The sequence below is a fragment of the Clinocottus analis genome, unplaced genomic scaffold (genome assembly GCF_023055335.1).
Source record: "Clinocottus analis isolate CAN_PGR_092001 unplaced genomic scaffold, fCliAna1.0.p SCAF_3, whole genome shotgun sequence".
In the NCBI taxonomy this organism is placed as follows: Eukaryota; Metazoa; Chordata; class Actinopteri; order Perciformes; family Cottidae; genus Clinocottus; species Clinocottus analis.
In genome coordinates this window covers 20274077-20293167 of record NW_027176042.1, presented here as the reverse complement: position 1 = coordinate 20293167, position 19091 = coordinate 20274077, and the positions used below count along the sequence as shown (strand labels likewise).

At 45.2% G+C, this 19091-nt stretch overlaps 1 protein-coding gene and 1 long non-coding RNA gene across 5 annotated transcripts in view; both read right to left on the bottom strand.

The window, feature by feature from the left end:
- The window catches only part of LOC137796355 (transcriptional enhancer factor TEF-5-like), a 16572-nt gene extending 11538 nt beyond the window's left edge, over nucleotides 1-5034 (bottom strand). For all 4 annotated transcript variants that reach the window (XM_068594249.1, XM_068594250.1, XM_068594251.1 and 1 more), the window contains exon 1: nucleotides 4912-5034. In XM_068594249.1, coding sequence (XP_068450350.1) covers nucleotides 4912-4918 — 7 coding nt within the window. In that variant the 5' untranslated portion in view covers nucleotides 4919-5034. The remainder of the gene's footprint in view (nucleotides 1-4911) is intronic.
- Nucleotides 5029-19091, bottom strand: LOC137796357 (uncharacterized). The gene is made up of 3 exons (XR_011078581.1): nucleotides 18919-19091; nucleotides 18409-18569; nucleotides 5029-5167 (listed from the first exon to the last, which is right to left on the bottom strand). It is a non-coding gene; the product is annotated as an uncharacterized lncRNA (long non-coding RNA).

Here is a 19091-nt window from a genome sequence, read left to right as displayed (position 1 = left end):
CATTAAAGCGTGTTCAACACAGCCTGGATTTTCAACCGCTGCATCCCTTATTTACCAAAAAAGATCGCCCAGTTGGCCGAGAAATTTTAGAGATACTGAAGTAAATCGGTCCCAAATGCCGCCTCATCTTTCACTTCATCAAATCCTTGAAGACCATAAAGTAAAACATATTTTAAAAGGGGGAAAAAAATCACTCTTAAAAAGGCACCAAAACAACAGCTGAGCAGAACTTATTCAACAGGCCTTGGATCACTGAAGTCAGGAGTTGATGCCTGCAGGATGTGATTCACTCACTTTAAGAAAAAAAAGAAGTTAAATCACAACCTGACAGAATATATGATTTAAAAAGTCAGGCCTTCAAAGCAGCCGCCGCATAGCGTGTGCACATGCACATTTTTATGCCTTTTCTTTCTTCTTCCAGGAACAGAGGACCCTGTAGGACTGCTTGTGTTAATCCATAACTTTTTTTGGGGGGGGGGGGCGAGAATATAAGAGGACATGCTCTCCGTGGTTGTTCGCGGCAGCTGCAGCCGAGATCTGCTCAGACTTGACGTTTGTGGAGGTCAGAGAGACGGCGTGAGGGGCTGGTCCACCCAGGAGCGGCGGCAGCGTGGGGGAGGGGGGGGGGGGGGGACATGACAGGTGCACACAAACAGACGCAGTCGTACAATCGCGGTCACAGCCTCGCTCGTCCTCGGCCTCTTACTGTCCCCACAATGGCTGTCTCTCCATCCCTTTATCACCCCCTCTTGTTGGAGCTGATCCCCTTGTTGATTGCTCAACACACGCTCGGATCGCTGCAGGCCTCCATTCTTAACCTCTTCCCCGACAGGACACGCCTATCTGTTTTTTTTCTCTTTCTTTTACTACACTACCGCTGGAATTTTCCACTTCCCACTCCGAGATAGTGAGCAAAAAGGTAATCTCTCCTCACCCCCCCCTCACCACTCTCCTCCCTCTTCCCTCTCTCCCTCTCTCCTGAAGCTTTTCTCCACCCATTTTCTCTCCCCTCCTCCCTTCTCATAACATTGAGGTAATCCTAAATTGCTAACATACTGCCCAGCCATGACTGAAAACATTCCTAACATCTCAGTGAGGGGGCTGACAGTGAAGGCCTGCTCAGTCATCATTACCCGAGACCTCCACACACGTCTTTTTACACATTCACTGAACCTGCTGCTGATTCCCAATGCGACCCTCAAAAAAGGTAAAAAAAAAAAAAAAAAAAGAAGAAGAAAAAAAAAAAGACACACGCCTCGCCTCTTCCCGCCAGTACGAAATCTTTCCCTTTTTTGTACCCAGAGTGCTTTGCAGTCGTGACTGCTGCAGGGCTGAGAGGTGTGTGTGTGTGTGTGTGTGTGTGCGCTCGGGATTTGACAGAAAACTCAGGGGAACAACATGTCAGCACAGCGCCAAAGCAAAACAAGATGGACAACATTTCTTTTGACACAATCTTCTGGAGATACTTCCTATGAACTTCGGTTGTAAAACGTGACAACTATTACATTTTTACAAGGACCGAATGCCTCTGAGCCGCAACTATGTGTTTGATTTTTCACACAGCGTGGAAATTACTTTCTGAAAGAAGGAGTGGAAAACCAAAAAGGAATCAGAATGCAAGTTTGTTTTTCTCACAGAGAGTTGTATTACAAGATAGATATCATTCTCACATCGGTTTGTTTAATATACAGCTAGACCAGCAGCCAGTTAGCTTAGCATACACACTGTAAACGGGGGGAAACAGCTAGGCTGCCTCCGGCTAAAGGTATAGGAAAAATACACATAAACCAAAATTTAAAAACATAATTTTGTAGTTATATATATATATATATATATATATATATATATATATATATATATATATATATATATATATGAATCACTAAAGGCATTGCAGTTTTGCTGAAACTATCACTTTATCTTGAAAGTAGTACGAGTCCTGAATTTCTTTTAAATCAGCACTAACACCTATTTCTAAATGAGAAAGTTTCCCATGACCTCCTTGTTTTTACGCAGCAGACCGAAGATGCAACTTGTTCATACTCCTCATATCTTCTCTCCAATTTCTTGGAGTGTCGTTCATGTTCTGGAGTGATTATTAACATGTGTTACTTATTAAAATGAAGTGCTTCTCTGAACTCTCTGTCACCCCTGAGCGACACGGACATGACTAATGCTTCTGGGAAATCCAGACAGCTCTTGAAGAGCAAAGAACACACGAGTAACAGAGAGGCGTCCCGCTCCGGCAATGGACATTTACAAAAAGGTTTCCCACCAAAAAGAAAAAAAGAGAAATTGGCAGGAACAAGTGGCATTCCCAGCGGGAGAGATGACTTGCCTTCCTTTTTGGAGGCCACTGGGAGTCTGAGGACTGCAAGGTAGACAGTATTACACAGTGCAATCGTTAACATTCCCCCAACCTCACGTCAGGGCAGCTTTTAGAAGTCTGAGGTAATCACCTTGTGAGACGGCTTCTTCTGGGGGCATGCCTTGGCCCCGCGAGCAGAACCTCAGATGACTTATTGTAAATGGAGATGGTGTTTAGTGCTCTAAAAAAAAAAAAGAAAAGAAAAAAGAAAAAGAGCAGGCCTCTGAAAGGGGTCCTGACAGTTTGCTGCTAAAGGGGGCAGGTTTGAAGGTTTGAAGGTTTGAAGGTTTGAAGGTTTGAGCGCGGACGGCCTCTTTGTTGACATTCTCATGACAAACGTATGGAGCCGGGGACACAACACCGCACTGCTAAACAGGCCTGGGGAGGTACTTAGGTAAATTGAGAGATGCCTGCAGTGATTTGTTGCTGAAGGGCCGGACAGCAATTAAAAGCACGTTGTGAACTAGTCATTTGGAAAAATATGGAATGCTTTTTTTTAACAAGAAATACCGTTTTAAGCATGTCCCTGCCGTCTGGAATGAACATTTGATTGGTTTAGTCATATTACATGTGATTTAAAATGATTCGATTCATTACTGAATCACATCAGAAAGGTTTCCTGTAAACAGGCTGAACAGGACATTATTGGATTAAGTCAGTTTTTTTTATTACAGATTGACATTTCAATTCATTTTACAATAAAACACGTTTTCAGTCGACAAAATGTGTGAAAACAGTGAAAAATGTCTGCCTATCCTTGAGCCCGGAGGAATGTCTTAAAATGCTGTGCTTTGTCTAACCAAGTCACCATAATGCACGACAAAGAAAAGCAGCAAATCATTTTTGAGAAGGTAGAAGCAGCAGATGTTTGTCATTTTTGACGTAAATAATAACTGGATGGGAAAAAGTTGTTCTGTTGATGAAAACGTCAATGGCTTTGTTGTTTGCACACTACTACCGCTCCTTAAGCACGAAGCCGACGAACAGAAGCTGCGACGGCGGCTGAGTTATCTCAGGTATGTGCTCGACCTTGAATATTCAAATCTCCCCGATGAATGAGTGGATGAGATTCAATCTCGGGGCGTGAATCACTCCGAAAGAATTTCATCTGACGTCAAAGGGCAGAAAAAAAAAACACCCAAATACACAAAAAAAAGAAAAAGAAAAGTGATTTAAAAACAAACACTAATGCTTCTAAAATATACAGCCCGACTGAGACTCTGGTGGCAATGATTGATGGTTTTTGCGGGCGCTCTGAAGATGGAATCAATTGCGAGTTTCTGAGACATGGCGGACAATAATTAAAGGGAAGGAAAGGCTTACAAAGCATGGCTCGAGGGAGTTGAATTACGATGGGGGGAAAAGAACACAATTTCACAAAACCAGAACGAGGTTTGTTGAGGACAACGGCACGTAAAACAAGAAAAGAAGAAGGCAACGCGATTCCTGTCCATCAACATTTGTTGCTGTTCAGCACAATCCCCAGCTTCAAATGCTGAATCTAATTAGGGCAGCGTGCTCTGTCTCAACAACAGGAGTGGGAAAGTGGGATCAAAATAATGAAAGACAAACACGCTCAATTCCCCGACACCTGGATATCGGTGATTCCACCGGAGACCTTGCCAACTTATCCATCTGGAGGTTTTTCGGGGCATTAAAGGCTCAACACCTGCAAGTTAATGAAGCCGCTGCAGGAAACAGCAAAACTATCCTGAAACCATATGGATGTTTAAAATCTTCAACATGCCAATGCGATGTTTTTCTTCCCCGAGTCTCAGAATCACGCTGTGCTAATTATTGCCAATTTAAGCGAGCCGTCCGGCATCAAACGCAGCACAAGCAGTCACCTACAGGCAAACAAAATCCCTCTCGCAGTGATACCGGTTTGTGCGGAAACATTACGCTCGGCGATAAAACACAAAGAGCAGGGGGGTTGTTTTTTTTCTTTCTTTCTTTCTTTTTGCGACTGAAAGTGTAGCGAGGAAGCGAGGAGGCCGTAAAACAGTGAGCATAAAAAGCGGGGCTGTAAAGGAAAAACGCGGCAGAAAAAGACAGGTGTAAATCAGACGGGGAGAGAGAGCGGCGGAGATGCTCTCAGGGCAGCTGTAACCGGCTCGGAGAGCGCTGGTGCGACTGGAAGAACCGGCCCCTGGGTCACAACTCAACAGGCACAGACTTGTTAAAGAGAGCTGCGAGTGGAAAGAAAACATTCACCTCCATGTCAAAGCTGTGACAATGAGCACAAGAGGTGTGGGGGGGGGGGGGGAAGTATTCTACTAATTCATTTTCAGGGCACTATGAAGCTTTTCTTTCAGCCACAACCGTCAGTGGAATGTGTGGTATTCTCATTTTTCCCCATTCCTTCCGGGACAGATTTCCATTGAGATGTTCTTGCGTGTTTTTATATATTTATTGTGTTATAATGTATATGTCCTGTTATATTTACAACGTACATTTCATGGAGTCCCCCGGCGAAAGCCTTTCACACGATCCGGACTGACAATAAACATCTGGAGTCTCTGGCTGGCGTCCAGCGTACTCACCATACATCTTCCCCTCGTCGGACAGGATGATTTTCCTCCTGCCGCACGGCGGGTAGATGGCGAGGGCCTCCTGGAAGCTCTGCTCGATGTCCGGGCTCCACACGCCCTCGGCGTCCCCGTCAATGGCCTTGTCCTCGTTTTCCCCGTCCAGCCCATCCTCTGGGCTACCGTTGGCGCTCCACTCGTTGGACGCAATGGTGGCGGCTCCCCCTGGGCCCGACCCCGAGCCCCAAAATCAAAAGGATCGGTGGGACACCTGTGAAAAATAATAGATCCATCAAGTCGCTTCGCTGGTTTTCATTTCATATTGATGTGAATGATAGAGCAAATGTTCGTCAGAATTACACACCGCAGCGAACGGGAGTGTCGAGAGTTTGAAAGACCGTATTTCTTTATTATTATCAAATCCCATGACATCAAATCAACAGTGATTGCAGCCAAAAAAAAAAACAATATAGCAAGTAATGAGTCTTACGATCCAGAAATGAATAAAACATTTTGGTCTCGAGTTGAAGGGCTTTTAAAGTTTAGTTATACGACATAAAATACATCAGTAAATAAACCTCTCGTGAATTTTGAAGAAAATCCACTCCACAGAACTCCATTGTTGTCTCAGGAAGGGATAATGCACAGCGGGCCGGTCATCATGGAGTAATAATCCCAGACAGGGTCTCAATATAAAGCCCGCTCACTGTTCATTAGTCCACTTATTACACGGATAAAGAAAAGAAATACATTATTTAAAACAAAATATTGATGAAAGAAACATCTCATTTATTTAAAATTGATTTTAGTGCTTCTGCCAAATACAAAATAGTCGACCCGCTGTGTGCGCGGAGATCGTAACTGCTTCCAGAGCAACATTTGTTATTCACAGCATCGCTCTGAAGTAAAGAAATAACAGACGGGAGAAATCTGGACAACCCGAGTATTCAACAAAGCTGTGAGCCACATCGTCAACCCAACACACACACACGCACACACAAACACACACACACTCTCTCTCCTGGCGATGTAAAAATACTCGCGGATCAATACGCCTCAATTCTGTATAGATTTGCAGCTGCAAATAGTCCCCAATAAAGTACTCCTTGTTCCTGTTTGAGAACCTTTTTTAAAAAACTACAGTGCCCAGCTGTTCTAGGAAACAACTTAGTCTTATTTAAGAATGAAACTCTAGATGTGTGACCCATTTTTAAGGATTTATGCCTTTGAGTAGGACTTAATGGGCTTGGGCCCCGAGAGCCAGAGACGGAAAAGTCAGACAGTCGTGAGAGACCTACTGACTCACTGCATTGTTGGTTTTGGTCTGTTCATGTCATTTGTTGCCAATAAAGATACAAAATATCACCAACTTTAATAATGTAATGCTTGACATTGTTGATCTGATCTGAAAACAATCAAGTAAAAAAAAAAAAGAAAAAAAAAAGGCGTGCTGTGTTCAACCATAATTTCATATTTTCGATAAAAGACACTTCTCTAATTAAACCAAAAATATGTGCAGCTTTGCAGTACTACAAAAGGAAATGTTATTTCTAGACGGGATCTATTGTAAAACTATTGCCACAGTTGGAAATGCGGTTCATGTGATGCCATCTGGTAAACAAATCCATTACGATGAAGAAAACCTTCTGTCTCACAACATTTCAAACAAACGCATGAGATCGATCAGACCGGATCACACGAGCCGCCATGTGTCCTGTCGACATGTTACGTGTGGAACTCAGCCAGCGCGTGACGGATCCTGAAAAACCTTTATTGGCAATATTGTCAAACGGGGACGTTTTATGAATCTTGCAAAGCCGTTCTCAGGCCGTTTACACCCGCTGCTGTTTCACCTTCATTTCATTACACGGAACTGGAAAAACCAGCAGACATCAACAGTTCAGCGCACTGAGCGGCTCTCTTATTGTTTCCTTTTTTTAAATAGATGATCCAACGCCGTTGGCATTCCTAAGCTCATTTTGACTGGATGCCAACCAGAGTAATGACATACAAGACAATATGGATTTGACTAAATGCAATTAGATTTCGTCTCCACCTTGAATAACACCTTCCACATTGTGTGTGTGAACTTCAACCTCGCTCCGTTTCTCTACCGTTTCTATTCCTCGGCATCGGCAACAGCTGTGGCCGGAGGCGGGATGTTTTTTCGGGTTGCCCGTCAGCCCGTCATGTCCAGTCTAGTGAACGCGATAGCTCAGGAACACCCGAAGCAAATTTCTTGGGGTGAACTCATTTGATTTTTGGAGGTCAAAGGTCACTTTATGACACAAAGCACATTTTTTGGTGAAAACCAGGGGGCAACTTCCACTTCTGAAAAGTGAAGCCAGGGCAGAAGAGCTTCAAACTCACATTCTCCCTGGCAATCAGGGGGAAAGTCACGAGGTGGCGAAGAGAAGTCTGATTGTATAGAAGTCTATGAGAAAACAACGTACTTAATAAACACTGTGCACAACCGCTATTTTTAAGTCTCCTCCAAGACAGCATGATGTTCATCTAGTTAATTATGATGCATTCAGAATCAAACGGAGCGTAACGCAGAGTATGCTTTTGGGCGGGGGCTCCCTTGTGATTGACAGGTCGCAACACCAGAGTCCCAACGACGCTCCTACAAACATATTCACTTCCGCTCACTGGTTGCCAAAAAACAAGATGGCGACGGCGAAAACGCTGAACTCGAGGCGTTCAAAAACCGCAATCCACAAACTAATGTGCGACGCCACGAGGACTACGACCACTTCTCAGATACAGCTCATGGCCATACGGTGTCTCAGCGGGGACAACTGTGGACTTTCTGGACGAACATGGACGTGAAGTGCAGCGTGACCGATTGGCAGAGACATCCAAACATGAGGCGATAATTGTACTTTCCTTATAAATATACTTACAGTGAATTATTTGTGTGGCTCCAAAGAAGGCCCAGAGCTGAGTGAGTTCATGTAAAGCATAATGAGACTGGAAGAAGGAATGCCATTCATCTATAGGTCACAACTTTGGCCGTCTTTGACATTTTTTCCTTTTTTTGCAGTGGTTAAATTTGTATGAATAAACAATGCTAACTGTAATTATTACTATAATTCCCCCGATTTAATTTCTCTGAACTGGCCAAATGAATTCAAGATATTCCATAAAACGAAGTTTAAAGACCTCACTAATCAGCGCTGGCCTCAAAGAATTCCCGCGGTCTGGGAACCGTGTCCCAGTGTGGTTGGCTTATGGCTGACTGCAGGCAAAGATCTTAAGTATTTTTCAAGCTGGAGCACCATCGTATTGTTCCTCAAAGGGAAGTCTATGAGGTAACCACGATCCTCCCAGGATGCTTGTGTTTCTGCTTTCTGCATTTCTGCAGATGCTGACAAAAATAAAGTATAAAAGGATGAATACAGAGAGTTATATTATACTTACATTTAGAGTTTATATGATCGAATCATTTGTTACATTATCCTTTTCAGCCGTTTTTTTCCCTCACCATGAGCCATATTTGACCTCTTTTACAAGGTTTTGCACAGTTAAATATCGCCAGTATGCTTCTTGTGAAATAAAAACCAACCAAGAAATGAAGTTTCAGTCTTAAAATGTGATTCGCTCCTTCGACTTTATTTGGAAAAATCATATCAAGCATAAAGAAAATATCTACCTCGTCCTCAAGGCCGCAAACGCGTCGCTAATTATTCGTTGTATAATTACACAAAAGCTGTGTGCCGCTGAGAAGTTTTTATTGAGATGTATTTGCGGTGATAGCCCTAATCTCCCACAGCCTCCTTTCCTTGCTTCCTGGAGGTAGAGGATTATTAATGCTTCCTTTCTCTTCTCATCATCGTGTAACAGGAATAAAAAAGATCAAAGGCGAGTAGATCATATTCGACAACGTGAAATTTATGGACGTCACAGAAACCCAAACGAGAGTTTGACAGCCATCCGCAGGTCGGGATGCTAATTTTAGCTGCGAGGGTATTGGTTATGGCGGATCCTTTGCGGACAGGGTCATGGTGTTAGAACTCAACACTGAAACTGAGCAGCTCAAGTGATCCATGTCCGTCGTCACAGATGACACGGCTGCTATCGCTCCCAAAGACTAACAACATGCGCCTGGACTTCGAGTTAGTTTGATCGTTATCTGCACCAGGGAAGAACATTTCATCATTTTTCATCTTTATACATAGTCACATAGTTGTTTTTTTTTGCCTCTACAGTTTGGTTTCATGGGGAAAACTTTTGCCCCTGATTAGTTCTGAAGCTGACTTACGAACCTCAAAAGACAAAACGAAGACATCGAAATTGGAGTAAATGAATCAATTAGTGGAATCAGAACAATTCGTAAATTGATATTGATATTTAATTGCTATTTTTCTCAAAAGAAATGCCAAAAATGATCTTGTTCCTGTTGTGTTGCGGAAGGGTTGCAAATAACAAATAATTGCTTTCATTAGCTATAATTTTCTTAATCATTAGTAGTCTACAAAATGAAAAAATTATTCCGATTATCGTTTCCAACAGCACAAGCTGACGACTTCAAATGACTGGTTTTATTAAATCAACAGGCCAAAATCGAAAAGATAATCACTTTATTGTGAAGGTTTAATGCTCTTCGTGGTACAGAAGAGCATTGAACCTTCACATTTGAGAAGCTGGGAGCAGAAAGTATGTGTTAAACAGCCACATCAACATTTACAGCAGCCTGTCAAGTAACAACAAATACTTCTAGTTTGATTCTGGTTTCATTCTGCTGCTGTTTGTTGGTACAAATTAAGAACTGAAACATCTTTAGGCACAAAGAACCATGGACATCAACACCAGTCTAACCCTTAAATACACATTTCTTTCTCAGCCTTGAGAGCAACACATGCCCTTTGTGTGGCCTGGTGTAAAAAAATGTATTTCAGGCATCCCAAAGTATTTCATTAATGAATGCACAGGTGCTGTGGGGCAACAGCTCCAGCAGAGCCGGGGCAACAAATCAAAGACGGTGAAGGAGTGAGGGAGCGAGGGAGCGAGGGAGGGGGCGGCCGCTCTATTGTTCATCTCCAATTATAGCACAGAAAACACTGCGACGCTGCTGGGCCCGGCGAGCCGCGGAGCAAGTGCCTCCGGTGCGGCGCGCCGATCCGGCGGACCTCCGCGGGACTACGAGGCTCACGGGGGCGCGTTCAAGTGAGGTGCTGCGAAAAACAGAGAGGCTCTTCACCGAGAGAGAGAGAGAGAGAGAGAGAGAGAGAGAGAGAGAGAGAGGGAGAGCGACGGAGAGAGGGGCCTGAATTCCAGACATGTCCTTATTAAGAAAGGGCTGCGAGTGCTCACTGTTTCTCCTCCTGCCTCCCTTGTGTCAACCCAACGCCCTCCCTCCTCTGCCACCCCCCCCCCACACTCCCCACACCCTCCCCACCCCCTCCCCCCCCCCCCACCCTCAGCCCAGCGCTCAGAACGTCTCTACCCAAATAAGGACAGGAGACCAGGGGATGCGTGTATGGGAGGAGTGGGTGGGTTGGTGGGTGGGTTGGTTGGTTGGTTGGAGAGCAGACGGGGGGGGGGGGGGGGGGGGTGTATGTGGGGTGGGGGTGTTGTCCAATTTAGGCGTCCACTTTGGGGTCTGGAAAACAGTGGGATTGTTCCAGCTGGAATGCAACATCAGCAGTGAACACGCTCAGAGCTCAGACTAGAGGCAGGGCATTGTCAGCGGAGCCGGGTTGTTTTCAATACATCCTCTCGTGGAGTCACAGGATTCAAAACCCGGACGATAGCCGCGATACAATCGAGCGGTAAATAAAGTCACGCCGACAGTTTTACGGGGATCCGATGCAACAGCTTGTTTGACTCAAGATGGAGGCCGTTCGGGGTTCGGCTCTCTGACTCGATTTATTGAAAAGAATTGGAATTAACATGTTGATTACATTAGAACAGCTGTTGTTGAGATACTGTAGTGTCACTTGGAGCTGCGTGTGTGTGTGAGAAACTCACAATAGAGCGATGACTCGCGCAACAAAATGATCCGCAGATACTCGGAGATGCTCAAGTGAACACATACGGTCGATTGATCTTATTTTTCAGCTTCTCAAATGGAGGATTTCCTGTTTCTCTTCTCTTTATTTGATCAGCCTTGACTGTCTTCAGGGTTTCGGAGCCAATGGTTGAATTAAAAAAAGAACGCAAATTAGCCGATACAACTTTTTCCCCCAGTTTTCATACAAACCCAAACGAGATTAATCGAGATGATAATCTCAAGATTAATGGATAATGAGATCAATTGTTAGCGGCAGGCCTCGCCCCGAGCACTCGCTCTGAGCGCGGGACTCCCAGATGGGAGGGTTTACTGAAGGATCTCGATTGACTGACACGCTGTTCCCGCATTTAACACAAAAATCCGGGCCACACCTCCCCTCCTGCTCTCCGGGAGTCCGGCCACGAGACGAGAGCGCCGCGCTGCAGAACTCCAGCGCGCGGCGGGAGGAAACAACGCCTGCAAAAGCGCCGCGCCTCGCGCGTCCATTCAAAACGGCGCCACTCATGCAACCACAATCCCCCCCCCCCCCCCCCCCCCGACCCCCGCTTTCCCAGCCCCGAACAGAGCGATCCCATTGCAGTCTGTTTTCAGCAATCGGCTTATCTCTGCTCCGTCTCCATCCACGAACCGAACCAAGAGTTTATTGGCACCGCGCTCAGTTTCCCCCTCTCTTTTTTTTTTTTCCCCTTTCCCTTTCTCATTTTCTCTCTTCCTAGACGGGATTGTGTGCGGTGAAATGTCCCAACGAATTCCAGTAATTCTACTGAGTCACTGTGAAGCTGCCGGGTCACATGGAGGAAATCGGTCGGTATTACCTAAACCTGGGGAAGGGATTCCATCGCAGGCATTTGTTAAAAAAAAGGTGCCACAGAGAGGAGGAAAGCCCTTACAAACACCTACAGGCAGGAACACAAACAGAGACTGTGTGTTTTAGTAGCCGCTCGTGGGCAGCGTTGGCATTCAGGAGGCGACACGATAACGCTGATGCACTCAGATGCTTGTTTTTTTTCCCTTCTTTTCTTCACATTGCCACATTTTTATTCCTCTATTTTTATCTCCCGCCGAACATGAGATCATCTCAGTGCTCTCTGATGCACCGACCAGATGGGCTTCTACTCCAGCCGTGGAATTCAAAGACTACAGCGGGGCAAGACCTTCAGTCAAAACCACTCGGTCACGTCGCGGATTTCTAAGGCCTGACGGCCACATCGCTTCTCCAGACGTCTGGTGAGAAAGGAAGATGCGTCCGACCTCCCAGACGCTTCTGACCCAACGGGATGGATCGTAGATATTCGGAGACTCAGCATCCCGCCGGGAGAGTCGGTCGTGCGAGAAACAACCGAATGTGCCCAGCGTCCGATCAAAAGTCGGACGTTTTTTTGCTGTCAATTTCAATCTCACATCTCGTGTTTGACTTCGACTGCCGCTCCACAAGTCAGAGAGACTCGCGTTTTAACGATGTCAAGAACAGACGTGACCTTTTTGATGTTACTCGTTAAAAAGACGCTGTAAATACCAAAAGGCGAGTCAACAAACGAACAGAGGCAGAAAGGTCTGCTGCATTGTGGGACGGGAAGCGGGAGCATGAAATGACCGAACGAGGCTCCCCGCGTTGATGCACCTGGTCCACCGGACTGAGGATGAGCACGAGGGCACATTTGGTGCTCGGTGTTGAACAGGAAGCTGATACAAAGACATTAGGGAGCTCACGTTGCTCACGTCCGTTGTGACTGAACCACAGAGTTAAAGTGTTTATCTTCAGTCTGCTCAAAACAAAGCAGTAACCTGATTAAACAAGTTAACGTTGTTCATATTTGGGGTTTTTTCTGGAGATCAGATCATGTAGACTTGTAGATATCTGGAAGTCCTGCTGCTAGTTTACAATTTTCTACCTTTTTAAAATCGGAAGACTCCAACTTGGTTATTCATCCATTATATATACTTAGATGACACTGAGCAACCATTTTTTAGCTTTGTTTCGGTCTAAATATCTGTCTCTTTAGCCGCTAAATGCTCCGTGATGTCACCAACGAATAGCGAACTGTGTCTCTCTGCTATTTGGTGCTGAGCAGGTCGTATTCAGTGACACAAAACAGGGAAGTTGCGTGCAGGTCGTAGAACCAAAACAATGAGTTCAAAGACCTTAAAACGCTCTGCAAAGCTACGACCATAATCCCCCCGTGGGTTCTTCACCACAAAGGAGTCCTTTCATGTCGCACAAAGTCATTAACATACACAAACGCTGATTAGAGCACGATTGAGGAATTAAAAGTATTTCAGAAACAAAACATTCCTGTGACTCGCTTTGACAAATTCCTTCATGATATTTCTGGTCCCGTCAAACACGTGAAGCTCGGCCTCCCTCTCTTGTCCGGAGCTCCGAACGCCCGCGTTACCGTGACTCAAGTCTACTGACTCATGTCGCAGATTGTTAACAGATTCCCTTCAAATCTGTCTGTCCCACTGTTTGTGTTGGTCTCTCCATCACATGCCTCCTGGCCTAATGTTCGTACCGCCGTCTGTTTGTTAACCAATGCACTACGAGACTCGTCGCTTGTCTTGAAAAATGCAGCCTTTGTTAGGCTGCAGCTCGAGTCAGGACACTTGTTGGCAAAGAACAGACCCCTGCTGGCAGCCGAAATACCCCCTCGCCCTCCTCCCGCCCCTCCAACCCCCTGCTTAGCTAAAAGTTAAACACACCTCCACCAACATAATACACACACACACACTAACAGATCCACAAGCTGAAACTCTTCCACACGTCTAAGGGTTGAGGGGCACTCACAGATGTCACAGAGAGGCATCCCCCACACTCACACACACACACACACACACACGCACAGACACGACGACAGCCACACAAACACACTCTTGACAGGGGAAACAACAGGACTTGGTGGCAGAAAGAGCAGCTGCTCTCTAGGGTCAGATTACAGATAAAGAAAACATTTTAGGGTCCGGGCCAGGAAAGCTGCACTCTGAAGGGAACCGGAGACGCTGCCTTATTCCTCCTGACACACACAGACGGACACACACACACACACACACACACACACACGCACACTCGGATGCATTTGCAGCAGAAATCGCACATGTTTAACCCTATCAGCGTTCTTGAGAAATGAAAAAGGCGATAAGCTGGTTTGAGTGTCTGCTCAAAGTTTGCCACAAGTCCCTTTTTCAGACTCATGAAAGCACGAGCCCAATCCCCCCCCCCCCCCTCCCAAAAAAAAAGAAAATCTCCCCCCTCCCCTCTCCCTCCCGTGTCTGTGTTTGGCCCTAATAAATTCTCTCCAGCTCCTCCAATAACTTCCTCCTACTTCCTATCTGGCACGGCGCTCAGGAAACAATCAGAGCTGAGAGTGAGAGGAGGGCTGGACAGCCAACAGCTCACACGGCAAGAAGGCAGAAAGAGAGGCAGAGGGAAAAGTTGAGACAGAAAGACACACACACACACACACGAACACACACCACATGCTCCTCTTGTCAAGTCAAACATTTGCAGTTTGATACCAGCTGCATGCCCAAGAAAAACAATAATGTTCAGAGCGACGTCTCGCACGCAAGAGGATGTGTGAAAAGCGATCCGAGTTGGACGAGCCCGACGTATATTTTTCACGCCATATGAAAGTCCCCGCAAACTGATTTTTATTTGTTGTTCTCACGTGATCAGATCGCGGCGCCTGGAAACAGGCTAGCTCACTCTGAGGTAAGGAGAGGTTACTGGTTTCCTAAATGAGTCACTGATGAATGGGTACCACACGTCGAGCCGGAGCATGAACACAAGGCACGATTCATTCATTCATTGTTCGGCTTGAGCGCCGCTGCCTATGTGGTCTACCTTGGATTGTCACACTTTCAGAGGGTTAAGCCTCAATCCAGCTGAGGAGGGAAAGACTGACACAAAACGGTTAAAGTGCGCCAGAATGCTTCTCTCTGTTTCTTTTTTTTTTCTTCTTCTTCTTCTTAAAGCCTGAATCAGCATTTTAAATCGGAAATTTTCCAGAGAAAGTAGCGGAGAAGCCATTCTAGCCTGAATTGGTCATTTTGTGGTCGGGGGAGCGGTTTGAAGCCATAATCTGTGAAACCTTTAAGACATGCGTAACTTTTGCAGCAGAATGCGCCAGCCAGTAACTCATCCAGCCATATAAAATCATGGAACAAGGCATTAAAAGCAGCCGCGGCTTTGATCGGGGACATACAGTGGGGATTTTCACAAGGGGAAATTATGATTAGACATAAAAATCGGAACCAGAGAGAGGAAACTTGTTGTACTGTTACACATTTAATGGAAGTTCATGCACTCGTGGAGGCCCGATCGCCCACAAAAATCACTCGGACACCTGTGTTGTTTTATATTAGGAGCCAAACAAATAGCTCTGTGCTGCAGAGGGAGATCATCCCCCAACCCCAAAACACTCACAGCAAAAGGATTAAAGGGGTTTCACATGAGTGCCCTTGGGTCACTGGAGCTCCAGTGCGACAAACAGGCCTCACACACACACACACACACACACAGACACACACACACACGTCTCTGAAACAACAGACGGGCTCATGAGCCTCATGTTATCTAGAATGGAGGCTGGAGGAGCCACAGACGCTGGCACACACACCCACACAGGCTGTTTTTTTGTGTGTGTGTATTTTCTGAGCTCTTCCTCTTTGGAGAACATTTGTGTGGAACATCAGTTCTAGCAGCCGGTCGCCAAGAGAAAGAACAACTACGACGTTTAGCAACTTGGGGACAACCGATACAAAGAGTACACTGTTCTAGGCCACTCCCCGGCTCCTCCCCTGAGTGGTCCGAATAGGAGGCCAGAAAAAGCTTATCTGTTAAAACCTCATGGTTTGGAGGATATGTCAACATGTGCAGTGCATTAACACGAATACAATGTTTATCAATTTGCGGAGAGGGAAGTAACCGGGGTATGTTTAAAGATATACTTGGCCGGCGCTAGTGCGTGCAGCATTCAGGTCGTATCCCCGTAATAAATAGCTCGGGGCACAACGCGCTCCTTCGACGACACGACTTTAACCCGACCCGCCGCTAGTTAGCGTCAGGCTGCATATTGTCCTCCAGATTGCCATTAATGCCCTTCTGCTGAGAGCTGCAGGCTTTTTCTCTGAGGCCCTCTGTGTGCTCGCCGCGCAGACATAAGTGGTATTTGTTCGGATCTGGGTTGACAGAGGGGCAAGTGTCCACCATTTGGACGAGCACTTCTGGGGATGGTGCTAAAAAGGCGGCCAACGTCTGCACAAATGGGCAAAAAGCTCATTAGCCGCCCTGCTGTGGGTTTAACACAAACGGGTGAAGCCGCTCGCTGACAAACGGTCAACAGACCCTGCTGCCGAGCAAACACTCTGCAAGGGAGGGATGCACCTTTGCAGGAATCGGCAGACTGTTTGAAAATGCCTCCACAGTGTCTCCGCAGAATTGTGAAGGCGCTTTTAGAAAAGCTGAAACATCAGAGGATAGCATATTTATTTTGTTCCGCCCCCCTCATGAAGAAAGCACATGCTCATTAACTCTTCCTTCCCGACCAAAACGGCCCCGAGGAACACAGCTGGGGAGTAAAAAGAGAGAAAACTGCCACTTTAAGGGGATATTACCCCGAGTAATCTAATTGACCTCTATGACATGAGCGAAGCTGTAAAACTTTCCCCTCGAATTTAACTCTCACACGGCGTTCATGCTAAATCCGCAACGGCTTAGGAACATAAAGTGCGTTCAAGGAGAGAGAGAGAGAGAGAGAGAGAGAGAGAGAGAGAGAGAGAGAGAGAGAGAGAGAGAGAGAAAAGACCACATAGTACATTGGGAGGCCTGATGCATTCATGCTGCATGAAAACAATGAAGGGGAATCTGTCGGAGCAGCAGAATGCTTAATCCTTTCCAGATTTACCCATCAGCATTGAAAATCTATTATTAGGCATCTTGGCGTGTCTCATTTACCAAAGACACATTGTTCGCTCGTTCTGGTTGGTTGTTTCGTCTCAGAACATCACTTCCACATGTTAATAGAAAGTATAGCTCCAACTGTGGATTTTGCCTCTCGACCACGGTCGAACATGCCGAACAGGAAAAGAAAACGTCCAACGCGATAACCGATCGTCCTCTTTATTCGCGCTGCAACGAGAGGTCGTATCTGCAACGCGCCGGCTGCCTTCAAGAGAACTCGTATTGAGACTCACAGCCTGTGTTTCCCACACAAACTTGGTGAAAATATTTCAAAAATGTATAAAATATTGAGTGGAAATATGACATTGGACTAGTTTGAGGAATGCCGCCGCAGTAAAAGCACACAGCGAGAGACCAACAGCGGAGAAACGTTAACAGGTTATTCTGCTCGCTGCGAGCAACCTGACAGACTGCATTCTGTAAAGTCAAAGCCGATGACTGTCCGACTTTACAGACCAGCATGTTCGATATTTTTTTTCTATTTATTAATAAACCAAAACGTTTGACTTGGTCAGACGACTTTTTTTTTTTTTTTAAATTTAAAAATCTACTCAAGCATGAAGTAACAACACTGAATATGAGCAGGTGTAGCCGGAGGTGGCATTCATATAATTATACAATTAGCTCGCATACATATCCATGAATCTCAAATCCTCACCTATGAATTATGTACTTAGGAGGACTTTGCAGAGTATCACCGCTTGCTCTGCTTGTTGGCACGAAAGACAGAAGTAAAAAGGAAAAAAAAAGAAAAGATAGATAGATAGATAGATAGATAGATAGATAGATAGATAGATAGATAGATACATCTTCTTTTTAAATTCAAGATACTAGTCTATAACTAATTATCTATGCAAAGGATATTAGGTTTGAGTAATTTTTGGCAAGCCCTCAAAAATGTTTTTGCATCCGTCACATATTTCTCATTGCTTCAGAATTTCTTCTAAATTGACAAAAGTATAAACCCACAGTGTCGTCCGGATGTTTTTTTCCTGTGATTAAGCTAATACACTTAGCACAGGAGGTTAGGGTTTTTTTTTTATATTGACATATCAGAAATGATGTAACAGAAATCCCTTTTGGGTATGCAGACGTGAAGTCACAGGTCCACGCGCTGGCATCACTTCATATTTGCCATTTGTTTGTGTATTTGTTAATCTGCTGATAGCTCTGGGTCCATGAATAACGTGTTGAAAGGATTTAAACTAGCACTCTGGATACATTGTGACAGATCTTGATGACCATGTCTGTCTTTGAAGGAGATGGAAATGTTGTGAAAAAGGAAATGTGTTTTTATTAAATCATAAATAAATAAAAAAAACTCAAGAGAAACAACACCTTGGTTTAAACAGGATATTTCATGATGTATTGATTTTGTTGTTGTTGTAAATGTGTCTTGTTGTTCTGTGTCTAATCAATGCGTGTGTGTGTGTGTGTGTGTGTGTGTGTGTGTGTGTGTGTGTGTGTGTGTGCTGGTGAAATAACAGGAGCACTCCCCTCCACTGAACCATGATGACAAACCCAGAACTTGTCTTACCTTCGGGACGCAGAGGTCCAAAACCAGACAGAAGTTGTGTATTCCTCCAAATCGGTTTGTGTGTGTCCGTCTCTCCGTCTCTCCCGCTGTTCCTGTCGGTAAAACCGTTGGATTCCTCTTGAGGAACCAGGCTGGAAGTGTCGGGGGGATCCAGGTATGAACTGAGCGAGACAGAAAACAAACATATTGGCCCCACTTCTCTGCTGTCAAAAAAAAAAAAAGCGACGCTTTGTAATAGTGTGTGTATGTGTGCGAGCGTGTCAATGGGCTACCGGTGGAAATCTGATTGTACAGAGCCTGTCAAAGATATCCATGCACACTGGGAAAGTCAAACACAATAGGCTTTCAATCTGCAAATGTTTTCTTCCCTCCCAACGAAGGGAGCTCCGCGGAAAAATGTAAAAAATGACAATGATCTGAAAACTTCACGGAGACCAGCGGCATGAAAAAAAAAACTCTCCCAGAGAAAGAGCTCTAAACCGAAAGAGGGAACACAAGTGGAGAACTTACCTTTTTATTTTTAAATATATAATCTGGCAGTCACCTTCTTCTTCTCAAGTGAGAGCAGCTGGTCAGTTTGGTTAGTTTCTTTTAATTTGGCGCCTTGTTTTTTCCCCCCCGTAATATTTCTCAGAGGTTTGACAGTATAAGTGGAATGTTAAGTATGACTTTGGTATGAAATC